The sequence below is a fragment of the Halichoerus grypus genome, chromosome 10, assembly GCF_964656455.1.
Source record: "Halichoerus grypus chromosome 10, mHalGry1.hap1.1, whole genome shotgun sequence".
Classification (NCBI taxonomy): domain Eukaryota; kingdom Metazoa; phylum Chordata; class Mammalia; order Carnivora; family Phocidae; genus Halichoerus; species Halichoerus grypus.
This window is the reverse complement of record NC_135721.1, coordinates 4,869,797-4,888,868: the sequence shown is the minus strand read 5'-3', so window position 1 is coordinate 4,888,868 and position 19,072 is coordinate 4,869,797. Positions and strand designations below refer to the sequence as shown.

General features: G+C 47.0%; 1 protein-coding gene across 5 annotated transcripts in view; it reads right to left on the bottom strand.

Moving 5' to 3' along the window:
* The window catches only part of RNF144A (ring finger protein 144A), a 115,289-nt gene that overhangs the window by 70,650 nt on the left and 25,567 nt on the right, over window positions 1–19,072 (bottom strand). For 2 of the 5 annotated variants that reach the window (XM_078055924.1, XM_078055923.1), the window contains exon 2: window positions 17,360–17,557. The exons of 1 other annotated variant lie outside the window; for it this stretch is intronic. Coding sequence is in view for 2 of the 4 variants with exons in the window: in XM_078055921.1 (XP_077912047.1) it covers window positions 13,598–13,619 (22 nt within the window). In the remaining 2 variants the exon portion in view is untranslated. Of the gene's footprint in view, window positions 1–13,597; window positions 13,651–17,359; window positions 17,558–19,072 lie in introns of those variants that run through there. 2 more of the 5 variants (XM_078055921.1, XM_078055927.1) reach the window with 2 other exon arrangements.

The following is a 19,072-nucleotide window of genomic DNA, read 5'->3' as shown; positions in this document are numbered from 1 at the left end:
GGGAGGGCTGGGGGGGCGGGGCACTTAGGAAACAAAGGGTCACAGCAAGGAAGTGACACAGAGCTACCTCGTGGGCCCCGCATGAGAGCAGGCGCTGAGGTCAGAGATCTGTGTCATGCCAAACCACTCGGGGTCCAAGGGGCCTGGGTACCCACTTGCTGCTCCAGCCACCTACAGTTCCCCAGAACGTGAGCAAGCAAATGGACCCCAGGGTCTCTGTGTTCTTAACCATCAAACTACTTTGCAAATGTTCTCTGTCCCACCCCATCTCTCAATCCCTCTGCTTCTTTTCTACCTTGCCCCCCAGCCCCCCGGCAACCCCTAGGCAGTGCCCTGGAGAGCAGGCTGTGAAGAGGCAAGCTTCCCAGACCCAGAGACATGGGTGGGAGAGCTCCCTGGAGCCACAGGCCGGCTGGGATGCTTCTGACGGAGACCACCAGCCTCCCCGGGAGCTGGGTCTGGGCCGCAACAGTGTCTTTTGCAGGATCCGGTTGCCCTATCTCCCACGGGGAGTGGTGTGTGCTTGGGACAGGTCTAGGGTACTTGAGTGGGACCGTCACATGTCCTCCGCCCTCGGGGACTAAGAGATTGGCCAGGCCAGCAGCCAGCTCTGCTGGGCAATGACCGTGAGCCACACGTGGGCTCCCTGAAAGTATCATTTAGGCGGCTAGCCATGGAGTCAAGGGAACACTCAGCTTGTATCCAAGGGCCTTCAGAAGGCCCCTGGCTCTCGGCCGTGGTCTTCACAACCCACCCGGCAGCGCCCTGGACACCTGACCCTGGTCACGACCCAGACGCTCTTCCCCACCCTCTCTCTCTCGAGGGTTTTGTGAGGGAACTGGCCTTTCACCAGCCAGAGGCTTCCGATTCACATGCTGAGCTGCATGGGCCACTTTCGAGGGGAGCATGGAAGACAGCAGGCCCTCACCGCCCTGTGAGGGGACCAAGGTGTGCGAAGGAAGCAGGCAGGATTTGGAGCCGGGCAAACTGGACATTACATATGGGTCAGCCACGGAACCAACCTGTGGCGCCGAGCATGACCTCTCTGGGTCTCCATTTCCTTCTGTCCAAAACAAGGTGGAAAGGCCAACCTCCTAGGTCACCTCGAGGAATAAAGCAGGTTACATGTGCGAAGTGCCCAACAGGGCCTGGACAGAGGAAACCCTCACGAATGACGGCTGTCGCAGTCATGAGCTCTTAAACTTCTTCTCAAAGAAAAGACACCAGTGTTCCCTAAAATTTAATTTAACGTGTCCCATGCTAACTGCAAGTGCTTCTGAGACGCGGTCAGTGGGTGGGCTGCCTGTCCCTCCCCGCTGTAGGTGCTCGCCCTTCTGAGCACATGGGTGAAAGTCACGACCCATGAGGGGACGCAGGCCGGGCTTCGGCTCCCTCATGGCCTCGATTCCACGGGGCTCCTGGCACGTCTGAGCTAATGTCCACGAAGACTAAGCAGAGCTCATAAAAACGCTGCCCGTGACCCCTGGCATGCGGCTGGAGGACAGGGAGAGCGCAGAGCCGGGCCCTGCGACGCCAGCAGGTGGCCGGACTGGTGCGGGAAGGGCCCGGCTGCACCACGCAGCCTCGGGGGAGCAGAGAACAGGGTTCTGAGTCCTCTACCCCAGCTCAGACCACACGCCCTAGTTGGTCTGCAGACAAAAGAGAAAGAAGACGTTCTGCTGCCGAAACAAAAGCGTTCTGTGAGCCCGCGGCCTGCATGAGCGCTCAGGCCCCCGCGGTCTGAAATACCCGGACAGAGGCCCCACAGCCACGCACAGGGTCTCAGTCTGGGGACGCCACCCACCTTGTCAGCCAAAAGGAGGGAGGCGAGGAACACGGAGCACATGTATTTCTCTGACTTCGGTGTTTTCAGGCACGTGCCGCAGAGACGGCGAGAACCACCATCTGTGTCCACGTGCCAGGCCCGACCCCGCACGGGCCCCTGCCCACATTCCCAGGAACCACTGCCCTACCGGGAAGGACGCTTTGGGAAGTCCTTTATGGCCACAGGACGCTCCCAGGATAGTGGACAACGAGGCCGTGGCCTGTCACAGAAGAGCCACGGCAAAGTGCTACGAACGCGCCCCCACGTTCAGGAGAGTCGGCAGCGCGACGGCTGAAGGCGCGGGTCACGGCTGACTTCCGCAACTCCCCAGAGCACCTGCCGCTCCACCAACCAGGGGCTTCAGAAGGGGGTCTCACGGGTCACCTCCTCGAGGTGTATGCTGACAAGTCTACACACAGCTAGACCGTTGGGGTCCGGAACGTTCTTTTTAATACGCTGCTCCACTAAAACTCTTCTTTCTTTCCAAACCAGGTGACAGCTAAGGGGGTGGGGACAAAAGCAAGGAAGGCTTGTCCTCTCTTCTGTCTGGGCTGTCTCTGTCACAGCAGTTAGCAAGCCAGCCGGGTTTTGTCTTAAAACACCCCTTCGACTCTCTGGACCTCTGGCCAGTCTTTCGAGGGGAGCAGCAGGTCGGAGCAGTGGGGCTGTAAAGGGGTGGCCGGGGCGAGGCACAGCAGGACCGGGTTCCGGCACCCCACGGGAGGCGCACGTGACCACCTTCTGCAAGATGGCTGTGTGCTTCCATCTGTCACCTCCCAGAACAACGTGACGAGCCCTGCAGCGGTCCATGCGTTCCCTCCATCCTAACCGCCCACCTGAGTCTGTGATGGCCTCATGGGGCACAGCCTGGATCATCAGGCGGCCTCGGCTGCGGCCTCCAGGGGAGATGCTGAGACCCCAGTATGAGGCTGCTCAAAACACTGGGACTGGGCAGGACAGGGTGGGATCGAGATGCCCGCAGCACCTACAAGCTGGGGAAGGGGTACAGCACATAAGGACGTGTCTTCTACTTAAAGCCTTTGCAGAGCTGGGTCTCCGAATATACCCTTAGGTGTTCTCTAGGGTCTCAGAAGATGCCCAGAACCAGAAGCCCCAAACAGTCCCAGTATTTAGAGATATGACAGTGTTACTTCATCCCATAAATACAAGTGCGCGAAGCTGCTCGGAAGAACACGGGGACCGACAGCGCAGAGGCCCCACCCCCCGCAGACTGTGCATCGGGCACGTGGAGCCAGGACCACCGAGGCCACGGTGGACAGGGGGCAGACCAGTCCCCCGCCGCGGTCACGGCCTCACGCTCCCGCCCACGTGCCACTCCTCCACAGAGCTACACTCCGCACACAGCCACAAGGGGGTGCGAAAGGGAGTTGTATCACTGCGCTCCTTCAGTCAGCAACACCCCGAAGTGAGTCCTGACCTTCAGGTGCTCTCTCAAAGCCCAGCAGACGCAAGACTCCCCGCTGAGCTCACAGTGCAGTCCCCACGGAGCGAATCCACGACCGCAGGGCCCAGGCACGGGGGGCTGCGACAGAGAAGGGGCTTCTGCACCAGACTTGTCCCGGCTCAAGCTTCCTGCAGACCCCTGACCAAGGGGAGGGAGCAGCCAGTGAAAAACCATCCCTGCACTCCAGCCAGGTGGTCGCCAGGGCCCGGAGAGTATGAGACACAGCCAGGCCAGGTTCAGACCCTGAACTTGGCCCCTGAAGCCCTGGGAGCCATTGATGGAGTTCTGAACAGAGGGTGTCTTCATGTTGGTCATCTTAGAGCAATTACTCCAGAGCGTAAGGGCAGAGAAACCAGTAATAATGCGGAAACAGCCTCCAAGTTTTTTGTAGCGTGTGGACGCTATCAGATAATGAGTAAGGGAGTCGACTACACACGACCAAGCCTTCCAGGAGTGACATGCTGAGTGGGGCTGAAGAGTGGCCCCAGATGCTAGGAGATCCGAACAGAGCTCTCTGAGGATCTCCCTGGAGGCAGCAGTGAAATGGAAAGCATCTCTGTGTAAGAGTCAGCAGACCTGGATGCAAGAGCCAATGGAAAGTTGGATTCCAGAGCTCTGGGACACTCCGTCCCCTCCCGCCCTGCAAGCCTCACGCTGCCACCTGTCATGGGGGACGGTCACGGGGACAGTCACGGGGACGGTCAGACAACGTGCGCACAGGAGTGGGGAAAACACCAGAGGCCCACGAACGAGAGCAGTAAGGCGGGAAGCTGGAGGCTCTGAACACCTCCGACTGCAGCTCGGCCGCCCACAGCCATGCCAGGTACACCGTGTGCCACACACGGAGGACACGGGGACGGTCATGGCAGGTGCCGTCCTCAGGGACTTTACAGGAAAATAAACAGCTCTGACTGTGTGTCTTACCTCAGGAAAACAGAAACTCGGAATCCGCCAGTTGGCAGCCGAGACTCGGTGTCAGACACAATTTCCTACGAATCAGAGCCCCCTTCACCTGTCATCTGGGCTATTCTGGAGCACCCCGTAAACCTCAACAAGGCTTGCAGGGATCACCGCATTGTCCAAGGTCTCAGAGGGCCCAAGGCCGTGTGATATTTTTACAGCTTCTTTTGGAGTGAAGAGCTGTCCGGATTTCGTACTCACTCTGAACTGAACTAGTATTTAAGTGTCCTGATTATAGCTGCAAACACACTGCTGATTCCAGCGTGTGGTTGGAGGTGGACGAGGAAGAAGCCTTGGAAATTTACAGCACAGAAATAGCATGCAGTCTGTCTGCTTGAAAGAATCGACCCCTCTGTGACCAACAGTGAGAAGACGAGCAAGAGCCTGAAGCAGACAGAAGACGGAGACAAGGCGAGTCTTTTTGTCACCCTATCCCTGTTACGGGACACTCGACAGGCTTCTCCTCGGTCTCCCCAGGAAGCCCACAGCAGACCCAGGGCCGGGATGAAGGAGACGCGGCAAGTCTGGTTGGAAAACTGTGGTCACCCAAGCAAAAGGCCTGGACAGACAGGATCTGGATTTGAAGAAGTCATTCACAGCGGAAATGTGGACCTCGTGGCCTAGTTGGCTCCACAGGGAATGAGCTGGTGGCTGCAGAGCCCAGAAGGGGCCGTGAAGACGTGAACTCTGCTCCAGCCACCAGCCCACCCGTGACCCCCTTGGGGCTTCCAGTTTCTCTTCTGGTGACATGTAGGGGTTAAATGCAGAGGAGTGTCGGTGGGTCCTGCAGCTCCCCGGCTCTAGCTGCAGGCCAGGGCGAGGAATCCTTAGCTAGAGAAGGCTGCAGGTGCCCAAGCCTGTTCAGTCGGAGTCTGCCCTCACTTTTACTTCCATTTATTTTTAAGACATCAGGCTTCCGTGGGACTTATTTAAAGAAAGGGCCACTGCACCACCACCTCCCCAAAATAAGTTTGGAAACTGCTATACCACAGAGCTCCATGACTTCCTTTGCACTGAAGGTTCCACGAGGCTATATCCAGACACACGGGTGTCGCCAGGCAGGGAAAGGTTCGGGAGAAAAGGCACATCTGATTCGGCCTAACAGGGACTGGCAGAGTGCCACAGACACCTAATAAACACATTTGATAATGAAAGCCCGGTGTGTCCCAGAATTTCAAGTCCCTGACGAAAACACAGGACAAAGAGGTTTCTTTTAAAAAAACAGATACTATCGGCCTTTTCTTTTGTGGGCAGTAATGGTGTGAGTCTCCTTATACATGCTGATGCACTATAGAAAATAAGAGTAAAATGAAACTACAGAACTAAAAGATCTACAATACCTTGCTGATAATAACTAGTTTTAACACAGTCCTGTTCTTTCTTTATGTTTGCATAATGGATGAAGGAGTCTCTCTACTTACATACAGGTTGGATCTGGACCATTCATCTAGTCCAAACCGACCAACAAATGTGTCTTTACCCTAATACTCACACACACTCCACTGAAGCACCCTCTGGGATACTCCCAATACCGAAGTGGGTTTAGGACTCGAGAGACCATACCTTTAGTAGCAACAAAGATGTAGTGACTTTAAAAAACAAAATGAGAAACAGCTACTCCTCTCAATATGATGAATTAGATTCCATAAAGGTCCCTCACACTGGAAAGTAACTAAAGCCCAGTTAAAATACTGAACCAAAAAAAAGCACACATACCTTATAAACTAAGTCAATCACAGTGTTCTAAAGCTTTGTGTGTTTTAAAAGCCGAGGAGTTACAATATTTATCTTAGACTTTGTATAATATATGGTAGAATTTCAGCAGTATCCACTAAGAGAAAAGAAATAGAATGTATAACTGCCAAATTATAAAAGGGAAAAATGCAGTTAAGATTACAAAGAAACGAACATGCACTAAAAAAAAAAAGAAAGAAAGAAAATAATATAAAAATAATTTGGGAAATAAAATCCAAATATATTAAAGATCATAAGAAATAGATGGATTAAACTTAATAGCCAAGAGAAAAAAAATGATAAAATTGAATTGTAAAAAGAGAGGGAGATGCAGAAAACCTTCAGACATTGGAAAGATTGGAAGTCAAAGGACAGAGAAAGGTGATCCAGGGAAATGCTAACCAAAACAAAGCTATCAGAAAAATTAGCATTTAAACCAAAAAGCATAACTAGAAAAAAGAAAGCATCTACAGAAGGTCCACTTCATTATGAAGCTATTTCTAAATTTGTATACATCGAATTACTTCAAAATATAAAAAGCAAAATTGACAGTCACTGAAAAAATGGCAACCACACCATCAGAGGGGAAAGTCATTAGATATTATGTAATATAACAAACATACAAAATTTGTAAAAATATGGAAGATATAAAAAGCACTATTAATCTAAATTTAATAAACATGTAAATCTCCTAGTCAACAAACTGAGAATTCACAAACTTCTCAAAACTACACAGAACATTTACAAAACCTGACCTCACATAGGGTCATAAAAAAATGACCTGGCAAATTTCAAATCATGGTGTCACATGGACCAGGCATTCTGACCTCAGTGCAGTCAAGACAGACATCAATGATGAGAAGAATCCCCAATGTGAGAACTGTAAGAGACTTAACACTCATGGGTTCAGAAAAAACCATAGACCAATAATGAGAATATTATTTAAAAGTTAAGATGCCATCAAAGCAGTGCTGAGAGGGAAACCCGTCATCTTATTTTTTTTTTTTAAAGATTTTATTTATTTGACAGAGAGAGACACAGCGAGAGAGGGAACACAAGCAGGGGGAGTGGGAGAGGGAGAAGCAGGCTTCCTGCTAAGCAGGGAGCCCCATGCGGGGCTTGATCCCAGGACCCTGAGATCATGACCTGAGCCAAAGGCAGACGCTTAACAACTGAGTACCCAGGCACCCTGGGGAAACTCCTCATCTTAAATGCTTCTATTAGAAAAGAAGCCTAAAAACGACTGAGCTACCTGAGGCTTAAGAAGTTAGGAAAGCAATAAACACAGAGTAGAAGGAAAAGACCCGTTACAGAAAAATTATAAAAACACAAAAAAAAGTTAAAATAAAGAGAGTCAACAATCTCAAAAGTGTTTTTCTTTGAAAATAATAATAAAACATACACTCTTTGGCAAGCTGGTCAAGAAAAAAAAGATATGGCCCAAATAAGCTATATTTGTAATGAAACACAAATAGCAGAGACTTAAAATTAAATGAATAATTTTGTACTGATTTAAACTTGAAAATAGGGAATATTAAATATACTCCTAGAAAAATATAATTTAAGAAAACTGGTTCAAAAAGAAAGGAGCTCAGGGAGCCTGGGTGGCTCAGTCAGTTAAGCGGCTGCCTTCAGCTCAGGTCATGGTCCCAGGGTCCTGGGATTGAGTCCCCTCATCTGGCTCCCTACTCAGCAGGGGGCCTGCTTCTCCCTCTGCCCCTTCCCCACCCCACCCCCAGCTTGTGCTCTCTCTCTCCCTCTCTTACTCTTCCTCTCAAAAGTAAATAAAATCTTAAAAAAAAAAGGAATTCAAATAATTTTATAAGCCTTGAAAAAAACCATGAGCAGTTAGAAATCTTCCAACAAGGAAAGCACTAGGTCTTGTTTTCAGCTGAGTGATACCAAAATTTCAAGAGCAGATAATTCAAATCACACACAAAATCTTGCAAGGAATAGGAACAAAAGAAAAAAACAAAACTCTTTCGAAATCAGACAAAAGCAGAAAGAGTAAGCAAAAATATAGGCAAACTCACTCATGAGTAAATAAAAAAAAATTTAAACAAAATAAGACCAAATAGAATCCAGATGTGTATCAGAATTGTATTTAGGGGAGAAAAACCATAAAGTTGAACAAGCTAGATTTACCCTAGGAGTACAAGAGAGTTTACCATTGGAATAATACCTGTAATATAACACAGTAAGAAGAAAACAGTGGAAACTATATGGTCATCTTAATAGATGCAGAACAGCATAGGTCATCTTAATAGATGCAGAACAGTTTTGATAAAACTCAATATGCATTTATGATTAAAAACATAAAACACAACTCTGCAAAACAGAAGCATAAGGGAGCTTCCTTAACTTAAAAAGGAACATTAAAAAAAAAAACAGCAACATCATTCTTAATTAAATTAGAACATTCCTTAAAAAATTCAGGAACAAGGAAAGGACATCTTCTATTACTTCAACGCAACATTGTATTAAGGGCCCAAACTCAAACAGGAAAATGAGAAAACAGAACTGAAAAGGAATAAACAATACTTGATTTAGTCACATACGACTTTTTATATATGAAGATCTACAGACAAAATATTAGAAATACTGAAGGCTTAGTAAAATGGCTAAATCCAAGGTCAATATACAAATGTCAATTACATTTTTATACTCCAGCAAAGATGCCCATCTCCAAAAGCATCCCAAACTAAGGTGCCTAGGAGCAAACAAACGCATACAACATGTATGTGCCTAGGAGAACACAGAAGATGTGAGGTCTCTCTACAGAAAAGTATAAAACTACCAAAAAACATTTGTGAAGACAAATACAAAGACAGTAATACAATGTTCATGAATAGGACTCAATATAAAAAAAAGGAAATTCTTTCTAAACTTATGTATAGAATTAATGCAATTCAAGCAAACGCCCAAAAGGTTTTACTGTTATAATTGTCATTATTAATTCATAACATATGAAATGTTGTTTCATAAATTAACTTTAAAATTTCTACAGAAGGGCAAAAGCCTGAGTACAGCCAAACATCACTCAATAAGAGGAAAAAAGGTGAGGGGACCAAATATCAAGTCTTAGTAGAGAGTGTCAGTAATTAAGAGAGTGATGGGGCGCCTCGGGGCTCAGTCAGTTAAGCGTCTGCCTTCGGCTCAGGTCATGATCCCAGGGTCCTGGGATCAAGCCCTGCCTTGGGCTTCCTGTTCAGTGAGGAGTCTGCTTGTCCCTCTGCCCCTCCCCCCTGCTCATGTGCTCTCTCTCTCTTTCTCTCTCTATCTCAAGTAAATAAATAAAATAAAATAATTTTTATAAAGAGCATATTGCACTGATACAGAGGGTGGGCAAATTAATGAACATATAAATACAGAAGACACAGAAAGAAACCCATGCATATGGAAACTGAATACATTACGGAATGTGTATTTCAGATCAATGGAAAAAACGTATTATTCAATAAATGGTACTGGGTAAACTATTTGTCCTGTGGATAAAAATCATATTGGATTACTACATCACACACCAAAAGAACTCCATATGATGTTAAAACTGGTAAAGGAAAATATAAAAGTAACTTCTGACCTCAAGAGATACAGAAGAGTATCTTAAATGAAAGGCCCTAACCATAAAGGGCAAGGTTGACACAGTAAATACACTATAATCCAGAACTTCTTTTCATCAAAAGATACCTTGTGAAAATATATGGCACAAACTGGGAGATAATATTTTAACACATAAAACCTATGTTAGTCTTCAGAATATATAAAGCATGCTTTCAAATCAATGAGAAGAACATATCCAATCCAACGGAAAATGAGACCAAAGAGAGGAAGGGTCTTTTTACAACGAGGAAACAGGTGGTGATTAAGCGTGCAGAAAGCTCAGTGCCCTGGGCACATTACACTCACTTGACTATTAACTGGGCAAAACTTAAGAAGCCTAAGAACACCGAGTGTTGGGATAAGACAGGCAGCAATCTTACAAGAAACTTACTCACTGCTGATGACAACATGAACGGCTATAATCACTTCCCAAATCACTGCATTTTCTCGTTACGTTGGTCGTGAATTAGCCTTTCTTCAGGCCCAGAAGCTCCTCCTAACTATATAATCAAGAAAAAAATGCACGTGTGAAGCAGACACACGTGCCAGAATATCAAAGGCAGAATGTCTTATGCCAGACACTGAAAATAAGCCAACGTCCACCGGCAGGAAGACACACGGACTGCTTGGTATCTAACACTACAGACTGGTGACGTGAATAAATACAGTTACATAGAGCAATGTGGGTAAATCGCAGAAACAGAGCACTGAGTCTACAGGTCTACTCACAGCATGAGCCTGTTTCTATGAGTACAATTCTATACAGTTGAGCGAGACAAAGACCACCTGAACTAGAAGGTGCTCTGGGGGAAGGGTGGGACATGAGGGCAGTCAGACGTGGGAGGGACGTTCACAGGGATGCCCCAGTATTGATAACATCTTTGTGTAACACACAGGCCCACAGACGCTCATTACATGTGCTTCGTAACTCACATACATGAGGACTTCTATGTATCACATCCTACTTGACATTTCTTTAAAAGCCCTCTTTGGAATGGTCCAACGGCTTATCTGGTTTAGATTTTAAAAGGGTATTTTTGGGGCACCTGGGTGGCTCAGTCGGTTAAGTGGCCAACTCTTGATTTCGGCTCAGGTCATGATCTCGGGGCTGTGAGATGGATGGATCCCTGTGTGGCCGGGCTCCACACTCAGTGGGGAGTCTGCTTCAGATTCTCTCTCTCCCTCTGCCCCTCCCCCACCCCTGCTTTCTCACTCACATGCTCTCTAAAATAAATAAATAAATCTTTTAAAAAATAAATAAAGATAAAAAGAGTATCTTTTTATGAGTACTAAATTTTTCTAGATGGGTAAACCAAAAAAAAAAAAAATTCATACTGGTTTTGTCTGGGGAAAACAAAGACATAGGCAATTTAAATTGGTACTTAATATCCTCTCTGTAGTTTTATTTTAATGATTTTACTATGTGCGTGTACTTATTTAAAAATTAAGTAACCAGCTTAACTGGTAAACTTTAAAAGTGCAAAGTCTGAGATTAAGAGCAAAGATAGATCCTGGATGGATTCAGAAAGCCCACTGTTGACTCACCATCAATGAATTTTAAGAGAACATGGATGGTCTAGCTGAGTTGGGGGCCAGATCTCTGAATGGAAGTGTTGGACGATATCCACAAACCTCCCCAGTCTCCATCTCCACCACCAGAGATGCAGCTCTAGGCTACAGAGTCCAGATTCAATCCCAATACCAGCTCTTAACATCCATAATTTCATTATCCTTCATGTCCTGTCCTTAACGGAACAAGAATCTTCCTCAGACCATGCACTTCTGATTTATTCTCTATTCTACTGAAAACTTCTTGATTCCTTCAAAAAAAAAAAAGTATGGTGAAATGCTTTCTCCAGGCTAGCACCCTCCTCAAAGATTATGAAATATGATTTTTCCCCATCTTGAAACAATTTATACACAAAACATCCTGTTTCTTGTTAATCCTCACATTCACTTATTCATACAGCGGAGAAATCACAGAATGCTCTCCATTCCGATTTCTCCCAAAACTCCACAGTGAGTTTGATTTTCTTGCTGGGGTGGGGGCGGTGATAAGGTTATATTCTCTGGTGCTCACTTCAGCTTACACCACAGTATTGCATTTGAACTGGACGAAGAGGATCCAGAACAAAATCACACGGTACTGTGTGGCCATCTTGCATGGCCTACACTTCCAGGGATAGATGCCCAAAGCCCACTGGCACCCCTCCTCGCCAGCACACCAACCCTGCCCATTCATGGTCTTCACAGTGATAGTCCTGAACTCTGCAAATAATTCATCGGACTGCAGTACATAAGGCCACTCCCAGAGCTGGGCCTGGTTACTAATGGGACTCCCATGAAGCACCAGTTCAAGATAATTTTGTACATAAGTACATATATGAGAACAGATCGTATGTGTAAAAATGAAACTTCTTCCATATATATGCCAAAAATCACATAATAATAAAATAAAAACTAGTTTTAGTGATCCACCAACAATTTAATCACTGCATCTTCCTACAAAAGAAAACCTTGGGCAACCATCTGATCTGTAAGAAAATGAATTACCAAGACATCAATCATTCAAGGCCCAATTTCTGGAAAGTACATCAATACAGTGGACTAAGGCTGTAGAAATTGCTTAATTGTACTCATTACTTTTTCTCTTAGAGGCACCTTGTTTAAACCAACACACTCAGAAAGAATTTGAAAAAATATAAATGTTAATGTGCCTTTCCATATAAAATATCTCAATGAGTAACTTTATCATAACAATGCTTCAATTATGTCTGTGCATATTACTTGCATATTTAGTTTGTTCTAATAACTTAAAAGACAAAGACCCTTTTCACTGCCAAACCAATCAGATCTCCTTTCTATCACCTTAGTATTAAATTCAAATAAATGTGTTGATACTTTTTAAAATACCAGAAATAAATTATGGAACACACTCGTAAAATCAATTATTTAAAATCAGTAAAGTCAGAATGAAAATGAGATTGAGGTAATTGAATTATGTTATCCATTTGATAATAAATTCTAATGACCCGATGTCATTAGACATAGTCATAATGGTTTCCTCATTGATATTTAATCAAGCAATGTTAAATGTCGCTAAGATCATAAGTTATTTATGCAACTCTAAGCACAAGAGAAGGCATGAGATTTCTTTGGTAACTGTGTATGCACGTGTCTATGAAGCTCTGTTGTTAGGCTTTTAGGAATAACCAAAAAAAAGTACTCTATCTTTAAAATCAGGGGTGGGGGAAGTCCCTTAATTTTGTTAGGACACATGAACAAACTTTCCCTTTTGACTCTCTTCGCTGCTTCCAATCTTCTCTTCATACTGAAAGCACAGCAGCCCCCCATGAATCTGTCCAGAACACTTTTTTTTTTTAATCCTATCACTACCTTTCACAAATTTTAATGGTTCTCCACCAGCCATGGGATAGATTGTAACCGAATATTCAGGGTCCGGCATATGTGGCTCCCGAGACCACTGTCCTCTCTCCCTGTCCCCGTCCCCGTCCCACAGCAGCTCACGAGGTCTCAGGTGGCAGGGCACCCTCCCAGCCTCCGCACCCACTCCTCATCGCCTCTGTTTTGGGAACGGAGTTCCCCATGGTTGGCTTGTCAGCATCAGTCAAAGAGAGAGAGTAAAGCAGAAATGCCTACCCTCTCTGGCCCCTCCCAGCCCCACAGGTGGCCTTGCAGGTAACCGATGACCCCCGGACATTGGCTGCTGACCCGTCCAGAGAGGCCTGCAGTCCCAGGAACTCGTTCTCTCTCTCTCTGTCGCTCAAACCCGGAGGGTGGAAACCCGGAGGGCTTGCGGAGGCCGTGCCCAGGCCACGCCCCGGCCGGCCTGCAGAGCCTGCCCAAGCCACTCAGGGCTCTCAAACAAACAAAAAAGGGACAAAAATAAATAAAAAGACAGGGCAACGGAGTTAGACGTGGAAAATGAGCTTGTTAGGTTTCACGTGAATGGAGCCTCCAGCCAGGGCGACTCACGACAGCATCTTTACCTGTTGCCGTCTCTAAAAACATTGCTCCTTTAACCACTGTGGCCACTCTGAGCCCAAGAGCACTCAGGCGGGGTATTGATGTTCTCCCTGCTAGTTAAGTGTTTTAAACAACCTTTGCCCTAAAGCTTCACTAGCCCAGGGCAGAGGTGACAGGGCAGAGGCCCACAGCTGGCGCCGGCTCAGCGCCGGCCCTTCCCAGCACCGGGTCACGGCCAAGGCTGGGTCGGAGCTGCTCAGCCCAAGACATCAGTTTTCACCAATGACATTCTCCACTGGGGGAGAAAAACAAGCCAGAATTATCTTTCAGATTTAGCTACTTCAATCCCAGAAGTGTGAATTGGGGGTGGTTTATATTCCATGAAGACTGTTTCTCCTTATAAATCCTAAACATTTAAAAATAACTCTGCTTGTGCTGGAATGTCATTTTCTGGTATTTTGGCCTCTCCAACATGGATCTTTTGTGACTACGGAGCCATTTCACAGCTCTTGGAATTTGCTGGAGACAGACTCTCAAACAGAACGTCCTGGGAGGTGGGTGTGGGCAGGGAAAAAGGCCATTCGACCGGCCTTGCAGGGCATTTCTTCCGGGGAGCTTTCCCATCTCCCTCACACCTGAGGACACGCTCCAGATCTCCGGGCGGGCACACACACTGCACAGAAAGATGCAATCACCCGAAAACGTTCACGTTAAGGTTAAAAAGCAAAAGGTTAGCACGCACACAGCTTCCAGGGCACGTGAAGAAGGGGAAGAGCTGCTGCTACAAAGGTCAACATCCACATTTCTTCCTTCCTTCCCACAGTGCCGAGGGCCTGCACACCTCCACACACCTCCCTCGCCTCCACAAAGCAAAGCCATGCGCTCCCAGCACGGCTCCGGGGCGGGTGGGCTACGAGGACGCGCCACTCCGGGGTCAGCGGGACGGCTCAGGCAGGCAGCGGAAGCCGGGGTGGGTGACAGGGAGGCGGGGCTCGCCGGGAGGAGCGCTGCAGTTTAGGTACCCGCCGCTGCCCCAGGTCCCCGGTTCCCTGCACAACTACAGCCCAGCACTGGTGTCCCTCATCCACTCCCGCCAGGGGCCCTAACCGGACAGCGCTGACCCTCCTCTGCGCCTCCTCCGCCCGTCGTCCGTCCAGCCCAGACTCTTCCCCGCCAACCCCCTGCACCACCAGGTGAAGCTCGGTGGGCCCATCTCCCTCCTGCACCCACTGTCACCTCAGGCCACCCTCTCACTCTGCGCCCTCTGTTCAGCCAAACGAGAATTCCATTCTTGACCTTCTCCTCCCCAGCTAAGGAAACACACAATCACACTCACAGGGGTCTTGCTCCCACGTGCCTACTCTTTCTAGAGGACTTTGCACTCCTTCCCTTGTCTCCCCAAACTTGCAACCCCTCCTCCGCCACGGCCCTCTCAGCTGGCCACCTTGTTTCCTATTTCACAAAGAAAATATACGCAATCAGAAGAAAACGGCGGAGTGAGCACCACACCTGGGCCCCCACGTATCTGACGCTAGCCTAGCCCCCCACACTTACCTGCATGCCTCCTAAAGCAAGTGTTCTTGTACGCAAATGCACCTCTCACCTGCTCAAGAAATGACTGCAGCAACCCCCGTCCTGCATTATCAACTTTCCACTCTCTACTGAACCATTGCCACCAGCCTGTAAGTATAATGCTAATGCTTCCAAATGAAAATTAATGCTCTTGGCCTTATTTACCCCAGACAGCACCCGAAATTCTGCTGTCAATTGTCAACAATCTGTCTCCAACTCCTCCCCTCCGTCCTTCCCTCTGAACCCACTCTTGTGGCGCTTTTTGTTGCCACAGTCACCGGACCCACCTGTCATTTTACTCTTCTTACCAAAGCCACCAATGACCTGCACGGCACTGACCCAAGAGGACTCTCAGTCCTCAGTCACCTGGACCATCAGCTCATAAGCCCCTGCTCCTGAGATGATTTCCTGTGGCTTCCAAGATGCCACCCTCCTGGTCTTCCTCTACATCTCTGGTTGTTCCTGCTTGGTCTCCTTTGCTGCCTCTTCCTCTTCTCCTGCTCGTCATAGAGCTAGAAATGCTCCAGGACCCTGTTCTCAAAACTCTCCTTTTCCTGGGATCTCATCTGATCGTATGCCTTTAAATACCGTCCACAGGCCCAAGACTCCCATTATACCCCAGCCCAGACCACGGTCCTCCACTGTGGGATCTGTACAGAACTGTCCACTCACCATCTGTCTTAGAATCTCTCAACATGCTCAAAACCGAACTTCTGACCTCTTTTTGCACCCCAACTTTCTCTACCTGCAGACCTCCCCGTCTCAGTGGGTGACAACTCTGTCTAGTTACAGCAGCTAAAATCCCTGACATACTTAGAGACATGTACCTGGCTCTCACACCCCACACCCATTCTGCCGGGACATCTGAGGGACTCTGTCTTCAAACTATATCCAAAATGTGACCACTTTTCACTGCTTCCACTGCTACCAGCAGGGCAGGCCACCATTATCTCTTGTCTGAATTACTGTAACGGATTTCTCTATTGGCTTCTACATGGTCTCCTCGTCTACCCTCATCCTCCACCCCCTATATCCTATATCAATACAGAGGCCAGAATGAGTCTATTACAATGGAATGCAGGGGCTCCTGGGTGGCTCAGTCAGTTAAGCGTCTGCCTTTGGCTCAGGTCGTGATCCCGGGGTCCTGGGATTGAGCCCTGCATCGGGCTCCCTGCTCAGTGGGGAGCCTGCTTCTCCCTCTCCCTCTGCCACTCCCCCTGCTTATGCTCTGTCAAATAAATAAATAAAATCCTAAAAAAATAAAAATAAAATGGAACACAGATCCTGTCTCTCCTCTGCTTAATACCCTGCACTGATCTCCCATCATCAAACCTAGAATTCCCCAATAGTCTGCAATGCTAGACATGGCCAGGTTCCTGTTACCTCCTGACCACCTCCCCCGCCAACTCACTGCTCTCTGCTGGTTCCCCTCCAGCCACCCTGCCTCCTTGGTATTTTCTCCGACACACCAGTGAACCTCTGCACCCACCTTTTCTTCCAACTACAATGCTCTGTCCCAGACGCCAAGCGGTTAGTTAGCACAACTCCTTAAATCCATGTCCAAATGTCAGCTTTTTAATGACACCTTCCTAACCACTCCCTTTAAAACTGCAACCTGCCCCACCCTCCTAAACTTGGTCTGCTTTTTCTTTTCTCCACTACATTCACGCCTTGTAACGAAACATGTAATTTCCTTCTTCAAGCTGTCGGCTGTCTGTGGTCTATCTCCGTGCCTCTTCCCACCCCCATTCTCCACTCACACCCCCACTAAACTAGGAGCCCCATGAAAGCAGGGATTTGTGTCTGTTGTGTTCACTGTGTGTCCTGAATTAGAACAGGACCCAGGAGCACAGCCCTTGGGTTCTCAGTGAATTAATGAATCAGTGAGACCCTGGATACATTTTCTAGACCTGTCTCCTGATCTACCAAATGAGACTAGCAATATCAACCTCACAGCTTGTTATAAGCAGTAAATGAGGACCCATGTGGAAATCTTCATAAAATATTAATTACTATAATAGCTTAACATAATATGTTGAGAACCATCCTTAAAATTAATTCAGGAGAAGCGTACTAGGTAATTGCTTACATGGTGTAGCTTAAGAGGTACAGAAAAATCCACCCAGGCAAGGCTATCGTCTTCCCAGTGGCTGAGATTCTACTAAGACATAAAGGAAGGTTTTCAAGCCTTCATTTTCCAAATTCAAAATTACCTCCGAGAATTCCTGAGGGGAGGAGAGGAACTGTCTTCTGGCCAAATCCTGGTGTCCTGATGTGCTTACGCGCATTCAGCTGGCTCCACGCTTCATGACGGGCTGTCCATGAGGAGCCGTGGGAGAAGGTCTTAGGCACTGGGGTCCCTCCAGACCTGGGACCTGGGAGCGTACCAGACTCAGCAGGGGGCTCGACACCTGGGAAACGTGAGGAGAGCACAGGACCTCAGAGAACAGGCTGTGGGAGGAGGAAGCGAGGACCACCATGCTGACTTCCAACCACCCCAGCACTGGCCTCTCAGATCTCCAAGCCGGGAGGGAAGGCTACTGATCGGATTCCTAAAAACTGTGTCAGATCAAACATTTGGGAAGTATCACAGTTCAGTGGAGAGGTTTGTAGTATAAACAACCCAACCCCACCAAGAAGTTAACAGATAAATCGACCCACACAGATAATTCTCAGATAACAAACAGTCCCTGGTTGACTTTCTGTCCCCTCCCTTTCTAGTCACAGCGATCAGAGTTCTCCCAGTTGGATTCCTACAGGGACAGATTCAAGTCTGCGGAAAAGCTTAAAAATAAGACAAGACTATTTTAATTGTAACCCCTAAAGTAATCATTAAGAAAATAATTCAAAAATATATTTTAAAAAAATAAACAACAGAATTAAAATGGAATACTAGAAACTACTTAACATAAAAGAAGGCACAACAGGGGCGCCTGGGTGGCTCAGTTGGTTGAGCGACTGCCTTCGGCTCAGGTCATGATCCTGGAGTCCCTGGATCGAGTCCCGCATCGGGCTCCCTGCTCAGCAGGGAGTCTGCTTCTCCCTCTGACCCTCCCCCCTCTCATGTGCTCTCTCTCTCAAGTGAATAAATAAAATCTTTAAAAAAAAAAAAAAAAAAAAAAAAAAAAAAAAAAAAAAAAAGAAGGCACAACAGAGGAATAAAGGAAAAGACAGAGGACCCCCCACGGGAAACAAATAGCAAAATGGTAGGCATAAATTCACCTTATCAGTAATTATATAAAATGGTCTAAGCACTCCAATCAAAAGGCAGAAATTGGTAGAATGGAGTAAAAAAATGTGCTGTTAGAAGAGACCCATTTTAGAATAGCATCAAAAAGAATACCATATTTACAAATAAACTTAACAAAAGATCTGCAAGACTTGTACAGTGAAAACTACCAAAACATCATTATAAGAATCCAAAGCCTAAATAAATGGAAAGACATCCTGCGCACACAGGTCGGACAACAATCCCGTTAAGACAGTAACACTCCCCCACTTGATCTTCGGATTCAATGTCATGTCTATTCAAATCCCAGGTTCTCTTTTTTCTGTTGGTTTGAAATTGTCAAGCTGATCCTAAAATTCATATGGAAATCCAAGAGACTTCGAATAGACAAAAGAACCTTGAAAAAGAAAAGCAAAGTTGGAGGAGTCACACTTCCTGATGTCAAAAAAAAAAAAAAGGAAAGCTACAGTAATCAAGATGGTGTGGCCTGGCATAAGGACAAACACACAGATCACTGGATTAGAACTGACAGTCCGGAAATAAACCCATACGTTAACAGGTAACTGATTGTTGACAAGAATGTCATGACGTTTTAAAGGGTAAGTGACAGTCTTTTCAGCAAATGGTGCAGACGCACCAAGAATGAATCACCACTGAGCTCATACCTTTCACAAAAAATTAACTCATAACGGGTCAG